This window comes from Ahaetulla prasina, chromosome 2 (assembly GCF_028640845.1).
Source record: "Ahaetulla prasina isolate Xishuangbanna chromosome 2, ASM2864084v1, whole genome shotgun sequence".
NCBI classification, from domain to species: Eukaryota; Metazoa; Chordata; class Lepidosauria; order Squamata; family Colubridae; genus Ahaetulla; species Ahaetulla prasina.
The window spans coordinates 29,121,161-29,139,846 of NC_080540.1; the positions used below are offsets into that span (position 1 = coordinate 29,121,161).

The 18,686-nt window shown below is 49.3% G+C and overlaps 1 protein-coding gene across 3 annotated transcripts; it reads right to left on the reverse strand.

Annotated features, from left to right (window-relative positions):
- Positions 1-38: 38 nt before the first annotated feature.
- Positions 39-17,829, reverse strand: LOC131189849 (H-2 class I histocompatibility antigen, Q9 alpha chain-like). 3 transcript variants are annotated; one of them, XM_058166382.1, is made up of 10 exons: positions 17,675-17,829; positions 16,605-16,637; positions 14,428-14,781; positions 10,812-11,087; positions 6,006-6,287; positions 3,570-3,671; positions 2,941-3,045; positions 2,144-2,176; positions 1,123-1,156; positions 39-851 (listed from the first exon to the last, which is right to left on the reverse strand). In XM_058166382.1, the coding sequence occupies exons 3-9, from the start codon at positions 14,684-14,686 to the stop codon at positions 1,137-1,139; spliced, it is 1,077 nt and encodes a 358-aa protein (XP_058022365.1). In that variant the 5' UTR covers positions 14,687-14,781; positions 16,605-16,637; positions 17,675-17,829; the 3' UTR covers positions 39-851; positions 1,123-1,136. The 3 variants fall into 3 exon arrangements, with proteins under 3 accessions (XP_058022365.1, XP_058022364.1, XP_058022363.1); XM_058166381.1 differs by lacking the exon at positions 16,605-16,637 and having other exon boundaries at positions 3,013-3,045; positions 14,428-14,703; positions 17,675-17,825; XM_058166380.1 differs by lacking the exon at positions 16,605-16,637 and having other exon boundaries at positions 14,428-14,703; positions 17,675-17,825.
- Between the last annotated feature and the right edge of the window lie 857 nt (positions 17,830-18,686).

Consider the following 18,686-nt stretch of genomic DNA (forward strand, 5'->3'; position numbering starts at 1 on the left):
CTCTTAATTCCAACCTCCCCAAACATGCAGCAACTCAGTTAAGAGGAAAACAAAAACCATTTATTTTCAGCAAACAATTTTGGCAAATTTACAAATGATGTGCCATTGTTAAGAAGGTAGCAGCCTGACAATTGATTTCATGTTCCATTTTTCTACATCATGAAAATCCATAAATGGCAATCTATAAAAAATCAGTGTCAATTGCTACACTCGGTATATTGATAATTTGTCAAACTTTGTGTTGTCAAATATATGGTCAATTAACTGCAATTATCAATTTAAAATGCATCGACTATTTTAATGAAAAAAAATCTCAAAATGCACAGTTCCCTTAGTAATAGTATCATTGGATTAAACAGATAAAACTAACACAAGGTGGGAAAAAGAAAAAAAAAACCTCCACCTTTATCCCCAACCAGTATAATGAAAATTAACAACTTATAAATCTTTCTTAAAGTAAAAGCAAGAAACTCTTCATCCTATTCCTCACCCCATTCTCTATAAACCCACCTCTAAAACCTCCTCTTTAACCTCTAATCTCCATCCACTAAGATTAATCAGCAAAAGCCCATTAAAGGTGTTCTGCAACCTACCTATTACAAACTATTATCTAGAAACCCAATTTGAAATCTTTTGATTCCACAATTAGCAACACATAATATATTCTTTTCTCCTCAATCAAAAAAGAAAAAGTTTAGTGATTCAGTGATAAAAGCAATGATGAAAGACCCAAAATCTCTCCTGGTTCCAGCATGCAGGAAGGGCCTGAAGGGCTCCTGCTAAGAGTCCGGCCCAATTCAGAAGAAAGCTGATCCCTCGTCATTCCTCTCTCTTTATGCTGGGCGTGTGCACTGCAAAGAGGAGGGAGAAAAGTATCCAAGGGTTACTGGGATCAAGACAGTGAGAGCCTGAGAGGTGCCACAGGATAAGAGTTTGGGGGCAGGAAGACCCCTCCCCTGAGCCCTCTCCCCAAATTCCTTCCCTCCCAGTGTCTGAGATGAATAGGAGAGAGAAGAGGGATTTCCAAAGTATCTTCACCCTCACTTGGTCCTTGGACCCCAAAGCCCTCATTCCCCTCCCTTCCTCCCTCTCCCCCCATACGGCCCCCACCAGTCCACTCACCTGCAAGGGGGCTGCTAAACGGCCTGGTTGCTCCCTGGATTGGAGAAAAAGAGACAGAATGAATCAATGTCCTGTCCTGTGAGGAGGTCAAATCTCCCTCTTCACCATTAAACCTCTTCAGCTTCACAAACTTCTCAGAGGACATCAAGCTTTTTATTAATTTATTAATTAAGCTTCCATCCCAAATATCTCATTAAGGTGACCCTACGCAGCACACAGTAAAATTCAATAAAATGCCATGTAGAATATTTAAAACAATAAAAACCAGATTCCCCCATCAGATCATGTTGCCATTGCTCCGACAAGCAGATCATGTCCAGTGTGTGGCTGCGGTCTTGAGTTGGACCCAGGATGATCTGGGAGAGACCCACAGACGCCATGGTAGTCAAGAAGTCCTGGGCTGCTTCTGAGATCAAATGCAGGGATGGCAGATTGAAACCTCCCAGGACCAGAATCCTGGGCAACTCCATGCCAGCCCTGAGATGGCCCCCAGCAGCTCAGGCAGGGAGGAGGCCATGCAGCAGGGAGGCTGGTACAGTCCCAATAATCCCAACTGATCATGTCAGCCCAGCCTCAGAAACAGGGAGTCACAACCAGAATGGTGGGGTGGGAACATCCTGAGTGCCAGAAGAGATTCTCAGAGGACCCCACCAACCTTAAACCCATCTGAGCACATCTCTGAGGGAGGGAACCTCTTCCCCTTCCAGAGTCAGTCAGGTCTCAGCTGTGCCACCAGAAAAGTCTCTAACCACTAGGGATCATGGCATTGCTAGTGGTTTTCCTATTTCTCCTCAAAGAATTGGGGGCAATTTCCTGATCTCACCTGGTGCCCTCACCACTAAGCCAAAATGGCTCCAATTATTCTAATTATTTCACCAGAACCAGACACAGAAGGGAGGATGAATTGGGGGGGGGGGGCTTTAAAAAGTGGGGCTCTCTGTCTTTTCATCCTCTCATCCGCCCAAAGTCTTGCAAAGGGACAGAATGACTCCTGCAGCAGCAGCAGCTCCCTCCGACTTACCCTGGTCTGAACTGTTGGATCCTTTGTCACTTGCTGGAAAAGAAAGAAAGAAAAAAAAGGGTGAGGAGATCTCTCTCTCTCTCTCCCTCCCTCCCTCCCTCCCTCTCTGCTCTTTCTGACTGCAACTCCCTCCCTCCCTTTCTCTCCCACACACAATCAATGACTCACAAATCCATGGAGAGAGTTTGAACTAAACTGCTTTGACTAAAAGGCATAAGAAAGAATTCTTAAAATTTATATCACCCAAAGCCAGAGCTGATCTAAAAAGATAGAGATGGATCCAAAGTTTCTTTTTCTAACCAGTTCGTATTTAGAGAGCCTTGTAATGGGAGACCAAGAGGAGATCCAGCTGGCATCCCCCAAAGCTCCTTTTTTTCTCAAAATGCCCCCTTTTGATCCCTAGTTTTATGGAGCTTCCGACTCATTTGGCCAAGCCTTTCCTTTCTGCCTTCTTGGGAAACAAGGCATGTTCTCAGTGGTGGGATTCAAGTAATTTAACAACCGGTTCTCTGCCCTAATGATTTCTTCCAACAAACAGTTTGCCAAACTGCTCAGAAAGTTAACAACCGTTTCTCCCGAAGTGGTGCGAACTGACTGAATCCCACCACTGCATGTCAGAGGGACCTTCCACCAGATGGATCTTCTCATCTTCTTGAAGGTTCCTTGTCCCAGATGTTTCTCCTTGAGGACTCCGCTTCCAAGAACAGCCTGGCTGTAATGAAAAGGGGGCCCATCTTCCCCAGCCTGGTTCTTAGGAGGAAGAGGAAGATAGGACACACAAAGATACATGCACACACCCCTCTCAACTGATGGTGCCTTTGGTCCTTGCTCTAAGTTGGAGATTACATGTAAACAGGACAAATCACTACTTGGTGCTGCTTTGTAGTCATCTTGACGTCTCTCTGCAAAGATAAAAATCAATGAAAGCTCACAAAAATCCATCAGAGATCATCCAATCTCTCCCTCCGTAGGAGGAAGAACCTCAGGAGATATTTCACAGTCACTTTTTTCCCATTTATAATGACAGAAAGATCTTCAAAATACAAATGTATCTCCTGATTTGCCCCAAGAGAGACCTGCTGCCTCTGAGATGGATGGAGGGAAATTGGGGGAAGCAGCAGAAGCAGCTGGGAGGGGAGGAAGATTTTCATGGAAATCCTTCTCTGCTGCTCTTTGACCAAAGCCTTTGAAAGGGACAAAGGAACTGGGATGCCTCTTCCCAACTCAGGAGAAGACAGGACTGCCTGAATCTCAGACTCAGCTGAATGGAGACTGGAGTCCCAGCAAGAGGCTGAGATCTCAGATGCTCCCCAAGAGGGCTGGGAAAACAGGACAGAAGGAAGCCCAGAAGAAGCTCCCCAAAGGGAGAGATTTGGGGGGAATCTCCCCATCTTCCTTCCATCACCCACCAAAAAAAGATACTTACTGATAAATACCAGGATCCCAGCAATCAGACCCACCAGGACAAGAGCAGCCATAACAACGCAGCCGATGATGAGCCCCAGGTTGGATTTTGAATTGGTTGGTTCTGAATTGGGAGAAAGAGCAGAATATTGAAGGGGAACCCCAAACTATCTTCCCAATCAGGGAAGAGACCTAAGGAAGTGAAAGCTGGAAATACCCCAAATTCAAAACTCCATGGGCTCATTTTTGTGTCCTTCTCAAGGTAACATGAAGAGGCCTTGTTAACCGTTGTTAGAGGACGTGGCCTCATGACGCTCCCTCCTTCTCACACCAGCCCAGCATGAAGGCAACTGAATTCATATTTTGATTCAAAAACAGCCGTTTGCCACCTTGTGACTCTCAGCAGGTTTCAAAACAAAAACTTCACCAACAGATTAATGTAAATAAAATTGTTTAACATTTTTTTTGGTTCTTTTTATAGGCTACCCCAATAAGCCATGACTCTGAATGGAATTGGGCAGATCTGTATGCTTTTTTCATTCAGTTTGAGTGTTTGCATTTTATTATTTAAAGTAAAATAGTTTATATCACCTAGCCATTTTTTAAAGTGCACACTTTCATTTTCTTTGGCCAGTCCAGAAATAGCATGAAATTGTATTTTATGCTTCCAGAACTTCAGCTTGAAAATGGACTATTTTATTTATTTTTATTTTATTCAATTTTTATACCGCCCTTCTCCCGAAGGACTCAGGGCGGTGTACAACCAAGTAAAAAAATCACAGTATAAATATTAAAAGAAATTAAAACAAACATATTATAAGGTGGCCAAATTTAAAACGAATTAAAATATTAAAATATAAATAACCCAATAAAATTTTAGGCCAGTCCCGCTTGAATAAATAAGTGCGTTTTCAGCTCACGGCGAAAGGTCCGAAGATCAGGCACTTGACATAAACCAGGGACGTAAACCAGACTATGGTGATATCCAACTTCTGGATGGTCCCACAAATGGCAGAAATAGAATAATGGAATAAGAGAGTTGGAAGGGACCTTGGAGGTCTCCCAGTCCAACCCCCTGCTCAAGCTAGAGTCCCTAAACAATTCCAGACAAGTGGCTCGCCAGTCTTTTCTTAAATGCTTCCAGTGATGGAGGCACAACTTCTGAAGGAAAGTCCTTCCACTGATTGATTGTTCTCCGTCAGGAAATTTCTCCTTAGTTCTAGTTTGCTTCTCTCCTTGTTTAGTTTTTATCCATTGCTTCTTGTTCTACCCTCAGGTGCTTTGGAGAATAGCTTGACGTCCTCTTCTTTGTGGCAACCCCTGAGATACTGGAACGTATCATGTCATCCCTAGTCCTTCTTTTCACTGAACTAGACATGCCCAATTCCTGCAACTGCTCTTCATCTATTTTAGCCTCCCGGCTCCTAATCATCTCTGTTGCTCTTCTCTGCACTCTTTCCAGAGTCTCAACATCGTTTCTATATCGTGGCAACCAAAACTGGATGAAGAATTCCAAGCATGGTCTTATCAAGGCATTATAAAGTGGTATTGCTTGTGGGGGAGGGGAGGAGAACTTTAAAAGTAAATTTCTCTTGCACAAAATTCAGGATTCCCATTGAATAGCAATCATGCCACTTATGAATTGATGCTTGCTATAAACAACAACAAAAATAAAAGGAATATTTTATTTTGTCTGGGATATCAGCATAACAATTCCATTTGAATATTTCTTGTATCGTGGTGACAAACATCAATTAAAAATTAGAATTTGAATTTTGTAACTTTGGAAGTCCAGTGTATGTTAAGGACACTTATGAGCATATTCAGAATTCTTTGAGAGAGGGATTTTTTCCTTGGGTTTTATATTGAACCTCAGGAATTCCCATATCATATCATAAAATAATGTGCAACTTCTTTCTTAGAGCAGCAACACAGAGTGACCTTTTGACCTTTAAAGCAGGAAACCCTGTTAGTCTCTGATGGGGAAAAACCTCAGACTTGGGAGTCTCTTTTCTCACTCCTGGTACATCAGTCCAGCCATTCTCTGCATTTCCTGAAGGCAGCTGCAGTTCATCTATTTTAATCAGAATTTGCCTTCAGAAAAGAGGCTACCAGACTCCTCCTGATTCTTCTACTTTAGGAATTACAAACAAAAGGAAATCTCTTTCTGGTGCTCAGCATAATTGCTGCTTTTCTGCTGGGGGCAAGAAACAGGGAAGGCCTAAGAGAGGATTTAAGGGAATGTCATCAGGATCGGCCAAGTATTGTGATGGGATTCTGTAGTTTCCATCACCTGAAGTCACTTCTATGGTCTGCTCTCTGCAGCTTCACCAACCTCAAACACTGGGAAAACCAGTGGATTAAAGCTCAGATATGCTTACATCTGGGGTCAGATTTCTCTCTCACAACCCTCCAGCCTGCCAAAGAGCCCAGCCTTTCCCTCCCTGCAGCCTCTCACCCTTCAGCTCCAAGACCAGAGGTTCCTGCAGGCCGTCATGCTCCACATGGCACCGATAGCGGTCTCTCTCTTTGGGATCAATCTGGATGTTGAGCCACTTGTGGTAGGTCCCGTCTGCGTTGGGGGCCACAGATGCATGAAGGGTGTCCTGCAGCCAGACCTCCCCGTCCCTCCTCCAGGAGGCATCGATCTCCCTGGGGTAGAAGCCATGGACCTGGCAGACGTGCGTCTCCATCCCATCCTCCACCTCCGTCCTGCTGCTCATCGACACCACTGGAGTCTCTGCAGAAACACCAGAATTAACTCTGAGCCCCTCCAGAGCCTGGAAGGTGGATGGGAAACTTGGAGGGGCAGGAAAATCTCCCACTATTTCCCATTCCACACATGTTGCATCTCCAAGAGTTTTGGGAAATGCTCCAAATCTGGAAGATGCTCAACCATAAGAACCCCTGGAGCCCCATGTAGAGAGCATTGCAGTAGTCCAGGCGGGAAGTGACGAGGGCGTGAGTGACCGTGCATAGGGAATCCCGGTCTAGGAAGGGACGCAACTGGCGGAACAGGCGGACCTGATAAAATGCTCCCCTGGCGACGGCTGTCAGATGTTCCTCTAAGGACATCCAGTCATCCAGGAGAACGCCCAAGTTGCGCACCTTCCCCTCGGGGGCCAATAATTCACCCCCAACAGTCAGCGATAGAGTAAGCTGACTGTACCGGGACGCCGGCATCCACAGCCACTCCGTCTTGGAGGGGTTGAGCTGGAGCCTGTTCTTCCCCATCCAGACCCGCAGGGCTTCCAGGCACCGGGACATCACCTCGACGACTTCGTTGGGGTGGTTCGGGGTGGAGATGTACAGATAAGTGTCATCAGCGTACAGATGACACTGTCAGGCCTGGAAACCATACTAGATTTTAGGGTTCCAGACGCTGCCACATTTTTCCCCTGAGGGGAAGAAGGGGGGCTGAGGGGTATGGTAACATTCTTCAAGTGTTCAAGGTCGGATGGTGTTCACATCTTGCAGGAAGAGTGGCGAGAAGATATTCGAATGAACTGGGAGAACGTGGGACCATGTGACCATCAAAGGGGTCAGGGGGGTGGGACTCTTGGGGTTTGTATAACTGGGAAAAGAATCCGGAAGTTCAGTTTTGGAATTTCACTCATCGTGTGCCAGTTTCCTCATGCTAGTAAAGAACTCTGAAAAACAATGGCTTCTGAGTTTTTTTATGCAGAAGAGGTTTTTCTGGAACCTTGACAGACACTCCACCCCGAAACGACAGATAACCTCACCCAGCGGCTTCATATAGATGTTGAATAGGAGAGGCGAGAGAACCGACCCCTGTGGCCCCCCCACACGTGAGGCGCCTCGAGGTCGACCTCTGCCCCCCTGCCAACACCGTCTGCGACCGGTCGGAGAGATAGGAGGAGAACCACCGATAGACGGTGCCCCCCACCCCTAAACCCCCCAACTGTCGCAGCAGGATACCATGGTCGATGGTATCAAAAGCCGCTGAGAGATCGAAAAGGACCAGGACAGAGGAACAACCCTTGTCCCGAGACCTCCAGAGATCATCCCCCAACGCAACCAAAGTCGTCTCCGTGCTGTATCCAGGCCTGAAGCCGGACTGGAACGGGCCTAGATAGACAGTTTCCTCCAGGTATTGGGGAAGCTGATATGCCACCACACTCTCACACAACCTTTGCCAAAAAGCGAAGGTTGGAGACTGGACGATAATTTGCCAACACAGCTGGATCCAGGGAAGGCTTTTTGAGGAGGGGCCTCACCACCGCCTCTTTTAAGGTGGTGGGGAAGACACCCTCCAACAAAGAAGCGTTGATAACTCCCAGGAGCCAGCCTCATGTAACCTCCCGTGTGGCCAGTACCAACCAGGAGGGACACGGGTCCAATAAACATGTGGTGGGATTCAGCCTACCCAATAACCTGTCCAAGTCCTCAAGGGTCACAGGGTCAAACTCCACCCAGATAGTATTCACAAGACCCATCCCCATCATCCCGCCCGGATCTACCCAATCAGCGTCCAGTCCGTCCCGGATCCGAGCAATTTTATCGGACAGATACTGTACAAAATTCTCAGCATGCCCCTGTAAGGGGTCCTCCCAAGCCCCCTGCATAAGAAGGGAGCGGGTCACCCTAAACAGGGTGGCTGGGCGATTATCTGCCGATGCAATAAGGGCGGAAAAATAACTATGTTTTGCCGCACTTATCGCCACTAGATAGGTCTGAATATAAGACCTTACTAGTGTTCGGTCGGATTCGGAGCGACTGGACCTCCAGTCACTCTCTAGGCGTCTTTTCCGGCGCTTCATCTCTCTCAACTCCTTGGTATACCATGGAGCTGGTCGAACTCGGCGCCGGGTCAGAGGCCGCAAAGGCACGACATGGTCCAAAGCCCCGCCGCCGCCCTTTCCCAGGCGGCGACCAGTTCTTCGGCCGAGCCGTGGGCCAGTTCCCCAGGAAACGGCCCAAGCTCTGTCACAAACCTCTCCGGGTCCATTAGGCGCCTGGGACGGAACCAACGAGTCGGCTCCGTCTCCCTGCGGTGTGGTGCAGCAGTTCGAAAGTCTAGCTGAAGGAGTGAATGATCTGACCATGACAGGGGTTTAATAATTAAGTCCTCTAGTTCCAGATCATTCAGCCACTGTCCCGAGACAAAAATCAAGTCCAGAGTGTTTCCCCCGATGTGGGTGGGACCGATTACTATCTGGGACAGGTCCAGGGCCGTCATGGAAGCCATGAACTCCCGAGCTGTCGTCGAGGATTCGCCCGCTGACGGCAGGTTGAAGTCCCCCATAACCATAAGTCTGGGGGTCTCAACCGCCGCCCCGGCTATCATCTCCAACAGCTTGGGCAGGGCTGCTGTCACGTAGCAGGGAGCCAGGTACGCCATCAGCAAGCCCACCTGAATCCCGTGGCCCCACTTCACAAGGAGAGATTCACATATGGCTATCTGCGGGACAGTGACCTCCCTCGGTTCTTTCCCCATTGATCCTAATCTCATCCAGCTAATCCTGGAGAGGTGAAGGACCCCAGAGGGGAAGGGGTAGACCTAGGAGAGAGGGATGGTCTGTATGCTAAATTAATAAAAAATTCTAGGAAAAGATTAGAATGTGAGCCCCTTTGTGGGGTGAGGGGGTGTTCCTGAAGGTGGGGAGGGAGTTGTTTTGAGAAAGGCTCACTGACAATTGTGGGAACCTGTTTGAGGGTTAAGAGAATGATTGACAGAAACTTTGGAAAGAAAAGAACCCCTCATCCACGGCCTTCTTTGCCCAAGTGGGGGCAATAAAAATGGTGCAAGGCAGGGAAGGAGCCCCCTATGGGATGTGGGGGAGAAGCAGAGTTAATGGAGGTAAATTAAGAGCACCCACCACTCTCGACTACAGTTTAGCTAGTGGAGGTTTCATTGAATAGCCCCAAATGGTTGCCTCATTGTGTGCAGCAAACAGGACACCACTAAGTGATTGTCCTGCCTGATCCACCCAGACACCTGCCAGGGAGGGGATGCATTTTCTGGTCCACTGAATGGCTGCCTGGCAATGGGAACCAAACAGGGCTTCCCATGTCATGGAGAGGGGTGGAAGGATGGGGGGGAGGATTCCCACCAGGGCAAACAGACTGAAGACCAGGAACAAAGGGGCTGAATCGGGGTTGGGTTCCAAAATTTTTTGACTACCAGTTCTGTGGGCATGGCTTATTTGGTGGGCGTGGCTTGGTGGTTATGTGACTGAGTGGGCGTGGCCAACTTGAAGTCACTCAGGGCAAGGTGGGGCGGCACCTTGCTGTGAGTGACATCAAGTTGGCCACGCCCATTCAGTCACATGACCAATGCTGCAGAGACAGGGCAATTTCTCCCAGAGGACAGCCAGCTTCGCCGCCTCCTTTTTTCCTCAGAGGAGCTGCCTCCAAGTCCTTGTGAAGGGAGACACACACACACACATATGCCCTGCTCTTCTTTTGCTGCCATTCTTCAAGTCTATTGTTAAGAGCTGGAAGATGTTTTTTTAAATCTCTGACCCTTCAACAATGACTGGGGGGAGATCGAAGACAACGTCGCTCTTAACGATAGACTTTAAGAATGGCGGGAAGCGGCAGTGGGGGTGACAGGGGCTTGTGTGTGTGTGTGACATCTGGCCACCCTCCCCCAGCACCACCGCTGCCCCTCTCACCTCCAGCACAGTGGCTCCATCTCCCCGAAGGGCCACCCGCCCACACACTAGCCGGGCCGGAAGGCAGGCAAGCATGGCAGGGCCACGAGGAAGAGAGCTAGCTAGCAGGGCCGACATGCTTGCCTGCCTTCCCAGTGGTCCCCATGGCCAGGCCCACTTGCCTGCCTTCCACTCCCACTACCGCCTCTTTTTTTGGCTGCTTACCTTCCACGGCGGCTTGTCCAGAATCAGGAAGGCAAGCTGACCCAAATTTTTCGGAGGCCCCCAGCCAGCCACCGCTGCTGGAAAGCAGCTGGCCAGGTTGCCTCCAAAAAAGCTTTTTTGCCAGCCGCTTTCTCCTCAGGCTGCCAAAAAGTACCGGCGGCGTCCCCATATTCTTTGCACATGCGCATCCCTTTGGACTTGCAAGGCAATGGGATGCACATGCACAAAGAACATGGTGGCCGGGGAACCGGTTTGGGGGTGTGGCCAGTCAGCCATTACTATCGGTTCTCCAAACGCCAACAGATTTTTACTACCGGCTCTCCCGAACCGGAGTGAACCAGGAGCAACCCACCACTGGGCTGAATGTATACAAGAGATCCGGCCATAAAGGAGGAAAGTCCAGTCTGCATTCAGATGCTCACCTCTCCTCAGCAGCGTCTCATTCCCATAGGACAGGTGCTTCTCCAGCCACTCAATGCAGATTTCCTCCAGGTAGGTCTTCTGTCCCTGAGTCATTCCTGGAAGAGCCTCCCATTTCCTCTTGGTTATCTGGGCCAGGGGATCGGGAGCCACCCAGGTGAGGGTCTTTTTGTCAAAGGTGATGAAGGTCCTCCCTTCGTAGCCATATTGGTTAAACCCTCCTTTGCTCCCGTCACTCTGGATCTCACAGCCATACATCCTCTGCCATGTGTACAGGCCTGAAAGACAGACAGGAGGATGGTTTCGGGAGTCCTGAATATAAACAGAGCTGCCTCCCTCCCTGCAGGGACTTTGACACAGGCACTGACACCCCCATTTCCTCCCTAGGGTTCAAGGGAATGAAAGCCCCCATCACTAACCGCCTTTCTCCCCTCTCTTGACCTGCCTCCCTGCATTCCCCCCCATCCCCGTAGGACGGGGTCCCTGAAGCTTCCCAGGAAAAGGGAAGCTGGAAAAGCCAGCAGAGGATCCCAAGTGGGGACCGAGAAAAGAAGGAGTGTTAAAAGAAATGGAGGGAGGGAGATCCTTCCATCTTTCTTTTTGCTCTTCCTCTGGGGGGGAAAGAAAGGGGTCCCTGAGGGGGAACAGTAGCCTGAAGCTACTGCAGCTGCAAAGAGGGACTGAGAATCTTGTGGTCTCAAAGAGGATCTGGTTGATCTACATAAAAGTTTGCAGGGATCCCTGTGACCATAAATCTTGGTTAACAAATAGCACCAAGTCACAAGGGCTGGTTCCCACTATGGGCTAACCAGAAACAATCATGGTTTAGTGTAATGTGGGAATGAAGCCTAAGGGCCACAAAGGAATACTTTCCTTAGCAACAGCAGCAAGTGGCTCAATCTGATCAGGAGACCCAAAGAGTTATTGGCCTTTGAAATGAAGTTTGAAGTTTACAGGCTCTGCAAGGCCCTGGAGAAGATGTTTCAGCTTCAAGTGAACAGATTCTTGGATTTAAAAGAAAACTGATTTGAAAAAACCAAAAGGAAATCCTGAAATGTTTCTATTCCTGTCTGGGTTTGAGAGGGAGGAAGGAGGCCAGGAACTCTCAAATCTAAAGGAAAATCACCTGTAAGTACAGTTGAACTAAACTGACCAGTCTTTTTCCTCCCTTTCCACACCCGGGAATGAAGTGTGAGGGACCCTTTCTCTGCATCTTCTGCTCAGCCAGAGAACTTCCCTTTGGAGGAAGATCCTTGGGAGCTGCAGTCTGATCCTGCCCTCGAGAGGAGATTCCCTGATCTCCCCATGGGAAAAATAATTCTGGATTTCTGCCCAAGAAGACTCTCCTGCCATTCACAGGAAGGCCCTGAACATTTGGCTGCAGTTTTTGACTTCTGAAAACAAATTCTGTCTTATTTCAGAAGCATCAAAATTGTCTTATTTCAGTTGAAGATGAAATGTGTTTTAATCTCAAAGTTTACCATAGAATTGAATATCTGTGCAGCAAAAAGAAAGCACAGGGATCTCATTGAAAAGGCAAGTTTCATTGTTTCATTATTAGTGTAAGAACACTGTTAATGCATCTCTACAGGTCTATGCATGAAACAATTTCAGCCTTTCTCTGAGTCTAGAGATGTTCAGGGGTTTCCTGAGGCCTGAAAAATAATTCAAGGGTTCCTCCAGGGTCAAAAGGTTAAGAAAGGCTGCTTTAGAGAGGCTAAAATATATTTATATTTAGAACTGCTGTGAAGAATATCAGAAATCACTTCTTCATATCTTTTTTCTTTACCAATTTTCTTCCACTGGTTTTATTTTCTTGTACTTTTTTATTTTCTTTGATTGGTTTCCTTTCTCTCCTTTACTTTATGTTACCTTCTATTAGCTTTTATCTTTTGTTCAAAAGGTTTAATACAAATTATATTAAAAAATTTAAAAGGCAAACGGGATGTCAAGGATCATTAAAATGGTACTGAAAACACAGAGGTCACAAAGACTTAAGAGTAAATTCAGGATGCCACCACATCTGGAATATTGTGTGCAATTTCTGGTCAAAAGACCCCCAAAAGGAGAGGAGGGAGCCGGAGAAGGTCCAGAGGAGGCGACTCAGGCGATTTTGATTGGTTTCCTTTCTCTCCTTTACTTTATGTTACCTTCTATTAGCTTTTATCTTTTGTTCAAAAGGTTTAATACAAATGATATTAAAAAATTTAAAAGGCCAACAGGATGTCAAGGATATTAAAATGGTACTGAAAACACAGAGATCACAAACACTTAGAGTAAATCCAGGATGCCACCACATCTGGAATATTGTGTGCAGTTTCTGGTCAAAAGACCCCCGAAAGGAGGGGAGGGAGCCAGAGAAGGTCCAGAGGAGAGACTCAGGCGATGGGAGGGGAGAAGCAGCCTCCCTTTGAGGGAAGGTTGGGGACATTTGGGGCTGTTGAGCCTGGAAAGGAGGCTCCCCTCCACTGGCCGGTCTCCTTCCTCCTTTTCTCCACCAGGGGGAGCCCTCTGGGTCCAGCTCTGTTCCCCTGAGAGGCCAGCAGGGGGCCTGGAGGGATCTGGGGCAGGAATGGCAGAGCTCTGGTGTCTGCCTGGAGGGGGGGTGGAGTGAGAAAAGGACGGAAGAGTTGAGGGGGGGGGGGCTGCACCTCCTTGGGATGAAAGGAGGGGAAATGGCTCCTATTTATGGAGAAGGTTGATCTCAGCCAAAAGCAGCCTATCCTTACACACACATTTCCTTGCAGTCCCCCCAAATAAGGTTGCTGGAAGGTGAATCTTGTCCCCCAAAGATGGCAGAAGGGGGAGGGGGCTGCTAAAGAAGGACTCCCACCCTCCAGGGCAGCCCCACCAAGAGGGCAATGCAGGAGTTCATCCTGAGGGACCAAGGATGGGAAGCCATGAAGGCTCTGAGAGACTCAGGAAGGGCCCCAAATGGAGGTTTCTTTCTTTTCTATCTTATTAATAAGATTGGGAGGATCCTGGAAATGGCCCTGAGATCCCCCCTCCAAGATCCCCCCACCCCCATTTGGGCCTCCTGGCCTCTCCTTCCAAGTGGGGGATGAGAAGAAGCTCCTGGCATTTGGGCCCCATTCATCCCTCCAAAAAGGGGGTGAAGGAAAGGGATCGAGTCTCCCCAGGTGGATCTGCACTTGATCCCTCATTTCTCTGGGGTGGAAACAGAGAGAAGGATGAGGACCTGCTTCCACCAGGATCTCCTTAGGATCCACCTGCCTCTTCTTTTGGGAGGGATCTGTGATTCTCTTCCTCCCCCACAAGAGGAGATCCACCAAGGTCAGACCCTCCAACTGTCATGGGGGGGGAGGGGAGATTTTAGTCTCTTTTTACCTCAGTTTAAATCAATATCCATATCAATATTCAGAAAGAAAGATGGATAACTTTTAAAAAGTGTTCATTAACTGCAATTGGCAGAAAATGTCAGCTATGGAGGTAAGGACAATATTATATTGATTAAAAAAAAGGATAAACCTATAAAAAAAGACTTTTTAAAAGGTGTGGAAGCAGCCTTTCCCTTTGAAGGGACTCCCCCTTTCTGCCCCCTCTGGTTCCTGGGGAGGGGATTATGGGGCCGGAGGAGCCACCCGACCCATCACTCACCTTCACTCTGGTTGTAGCGAAGCCTCAGAGTCTCCAGGCCTTCTCTGAACACTTCCTCATTGCTACGTTCATTCTGGGTGTTTCTGTCCCAGTACTGGGGATCCTCCTTCCCCACTTTCTCCATCCAGGAGACTCGAGGCTTCATCCTCCGGCTGTTGCTGTCGTAGGAACTGAAGAGTTGATCATCCACAAACCCCAGAGAGACAAAGTGGGGCTGCCCCTGACTGGGCTCCGAGATGCCAGTGTAGAAATACTTCATGGAGTGGGAAGAGGCGCCTGGAAGGGAGCCAGAGGGGCAGAGTTAGGGGGCTTCAGTCAGGGACCCTGATCCCATGGAGGCTCCCATCTGGGGCTCTGGGGAGAAAGAAGGAAGAAGAGGAGAGTTGGGGGGCGGAGGAGGAAGGGGGGAAGGAAGGGGGAGATGGAGGGAGAGGAGGCAGGAGGTGAACGGAGGGAAAGAAGCAGCTTCTGGAGGGCCTGAAGGGTTGGAGGGCAGGGAAGGTGGGGGGTGAGAGAGGAGGGGAAGGTCGGGTCCCCCAAACTTTACCTGCCCCCATTGTGTCCTCCCCCCTTCCAGCAAGGCCTCCCTCAAACCCCCTCCTGGATTGCTCAGTCTCTGCCCCATGGAGGCTGCAATCACCCCACAAGTAAAAGGGGGGATTCCACCCTCCCAGAAGCTCAAAGGCAGCAGGAAACCCCACCCAGTCACCCCAACTTTCCATTCACAGAAAAAAAACCCAATTCTGACTTCACTGAGAGCCAAACTGGATGGTTAATAGCTGCAGATTTGAGGAGGGATTTTGTAAAACGGGGGAGGGGAAGGGAGAGGGGGGATCCGGAGGAGACCGGAGGCCATGGGATCCTTAGGGGAAAAAGCAAAGGGGGGATCAGGGAAGGGAGCAGCAATGGAGCCTCCCAAATCTTCCTCCTGTTCCCCCATCACCACCACTGGAAAATCCCCCCTCCCCTCCCAGAGTTCAGCCATCTGAGCAGGAATCGGCTTTGAACCCAGGACTCAGAGGGGCTCCCCCTCATTCACAGAAAACGTCACTCTCATTATCCCCATATTGCTTCATTTCATCAACCCAGTTAGGGCCCTGAAACCATCATTCACGGATTCTTTCCATTGGACCAGATTTCCTCTGAATCTCACCCTTCCCTTCCCACAGAAGCTGCTCTGAAATTTCTCCTCCTCTGGGGCTGATCCTGCACTTGGTCAGCCCAAAGAAAGGCAGAAATGCCCCTCGGCCACCTTGGGGGGTGGAGGGTGGGGTGGGATTACATGGTCAGGGAGTCTCAAGGTAAAGGCCTAAATCAGAGTTCCTCAGACTCAGCCATTTGGACTTCAATTCCCAGAATTCCCCTCACCCCAGAAACCCCTGGGGCCTCCCCACCCTGGACCCCCCTCCTGCCCCCATTGAGACTGCCTGGGAGTTCCTGCTGCCAATGCCCATGTGGGGAGGGGAGGGGGGCTCAGCTGCGGTCCTCTCCCTAAACTCATCCTCTGTGGCCATGCAGCAGGGAGGCTGGTACAGATCCACTTCCTGCTCTGGGAGATTTCAGAATCCAAAGGATCAGAGCTTTTCTCTAACGGAAGGAGGGGGGATCGGACTCTCCGTGATCCAGAACCCGCTTCCTTCCCTTGTGGGGCTGAGCAATGAGAATGCCTGAAGTCTGCTGGAGGAGGGAACCTCTTCCCCTTCCAGAGTCAGCCAGGTCTCAGCTGTGCCACCAGAAGAGTCTCTAACCACTAGGGATCATGGCATCAATGGTGGTTTCCCTATTTCCCCTCAAAGAATTGGGGGCTCTTTCTTCCAATGGGGGCCAAGCTCCACCATGCAGACTCTGAGCTGCCTCCCCTGCCTGAATCCAACAGGGAGAGTCTCTCTTCTCCTCTGCAGGATGAACCAGTGGAAGGAAAGCGAATTTTGTGCCATTCATGCCTAAGGTGGGACTAGAACTCATGGTCTCGCCTGGTCACCTCAACCACTAAGCCAAAGTGGCTCCAATTATTTTAATTATTCCACCAGAACCAGACAAAGAGGGAACCCAGGAGGATGAATTAGGGGGGCCTTTAAAAAAAAAAGGCCTCTCTCTCTTTTCATCCCCTCATCCGCCCAAAGTCTTGCAAAGGGACAGAATGGCTCATGCAGCAGCAGCAGCTCCCTCCGACTTACCCTGGTCTGAACTGTTGGATCCTTTGTCACTTGCTGGAAAAGAAAGAAAGAAAAAGAGGGTGAGAAAGTTGCTCTCTTGGCTTATAGTTGGAGAAGCTCAGCTCTTTCTGGCTCCAGCTCCCTCCTTCCCTTTCTCTCTCAAACACACAATCAAACACAGGTTGGGCGTCCTCACAATCATAAATCCTCCTCAGGTCAGGAACAGCCAGCTGGTCAGTTTGGGCCTATGTGTGTCCATGGAAGCCGTTAATTTCAAGGCCACCATCCAGAAGTACTTCTCCCTAACTGCTCAGCTTACTAAGGAATAATAGTACATTTTAAATAGTTTGGATTCTGCAAACTGACCCATGCTGAGGTTCCTGAAATGGAAGGAGGAGGATTTGGGGTAGTAAAATTCCTGCCTGTCCTAGAGAAAAGCTCTGGGGATCTTGGGGGTTTAGGATCGAGGAGAAAATGAGCATCCTAAAGGCAGATCCTTAGAAACCTTATTCAAGGAGTGTTTCTCTCCAGACTCTTCTCCTGCTGCATTCACAGGGCAGCCTTAACCCGATGGTTCAAAGGCGGCGGCCTCGGCGTCGGGCAATACACCGAACCGATTCCGGAAACAAGCCGGGTCCTCCCAGCACCAGAAGCCACCAAGAGCCACCAAGTCCCCCCAAAAGGCAGGAGAGGCGACCCAGGCGGAGGGGTTGGGCGAAGGCAGCCAGGAAGTTCGTGAATTGTCCTGATCCCGTGCAAACGCCACTTTCCCACAACCTCCACTTTGAAATTGGGAAAGAACTGCGCTCGGGGGCGCCCAGGTAGACTGGACTGAGATCTGGAGGGTCCGCTCTTCCCCTGCTCCCAGGGGGGCCTCTCCTGGGGGGAGGAGAGGCAGCAGAGCCCCACCCACGCATTGGGGTCACTTCTGAGAGTGGCCAGAGGGGGAGGGGAAGCGGACTAGAAAGAGGACCGAGTCAAGATTCTCTTTCTGGGAGGAAACTTTGGGGGGGAGAAAGAGAAATTCCCTGGATGGATTCCCAACAGTAGAAAAAGGGGCCGGAACCCCCGACGCCCCCAAAGGAACTCACCGAGGCAGCTCTCCTGAAGAACGACCGCCACCAACACCAGAAGGGACAGCAGGCGCAGAGCCATCCTGGCCAAGATCCTCAACCTGCGCTCAGTCGCAGGCAGAGAAAGACGCTGACCTGGCGATCAACAACGCAACAACCCAGAGCAAGCCGGCGATTGGGCAAGCTCAACCAGTAGAAAAAAGATATCCCTATGGTGTCATTGTTGCTAGGCAGAGGTCCAGGCGCAACCGGCTAGACAGGCGGGGGAAAGGAAAGCGAAAGTTCCATCAGGAAATCCCCTTCCAGGCATTCCGCCTCTTGGGGGAGGGGAAAAGAGGGGGGGGCGTTCTCTATGCCTGGGGTGGGGGGTGGGGCAGGCGAGGGGGAGGGGGGGATCAGGTGGAGCTGCCAAAGAAGCCAAGGCAGTCCTGGGCTGCAGCAACAGAGAAATGATCATTCCGGATAAGTGTCTTCCAGCACTTGAGGGGCTGCCCCAGAGAAGAAGGGACTGACCTCTTCTCCAAAGCACCAGGCAGCAGGACATGAAGCAATCGATGGATAAAGAGATCCAACCTAGAAGTCAGGAGACATTTTCTAACAGTGAGAACAATTACTCAGTGGAATAGCTTACTTTACATCCTGGAATTGTGAGTGGTCTCTCAGTGGAAGTTTCCCCCCCCCCCCAGAAATAGACTGGGATGGTATTAGATCTCCTGCCTGAATCTGAGGGTTGGTCTAGGAGACCTCTGAGGTCCTTTCTAGTCTTATAATTCTGTGATTTAGGTCAAACACCCCAAATGATTTTCGCTCTGGATGAAAATGCTCAAAAGGCTTATTTGTGGCATCTTCAAGGCAAAGATATTTCTTTCTATGGGAAAATGTCAGAGGTCTCAAATACAGTATATAAATTCCCTGTTTCCTTTTCTTCTCTGGTGAAGCCATGAATCTTTAGGAAGCATCAAACTCTTCCCTTTTCCCACAATAAACTAAGATGGCTGCCGGAGACTCCTTGGACTAAAATAATAAATCC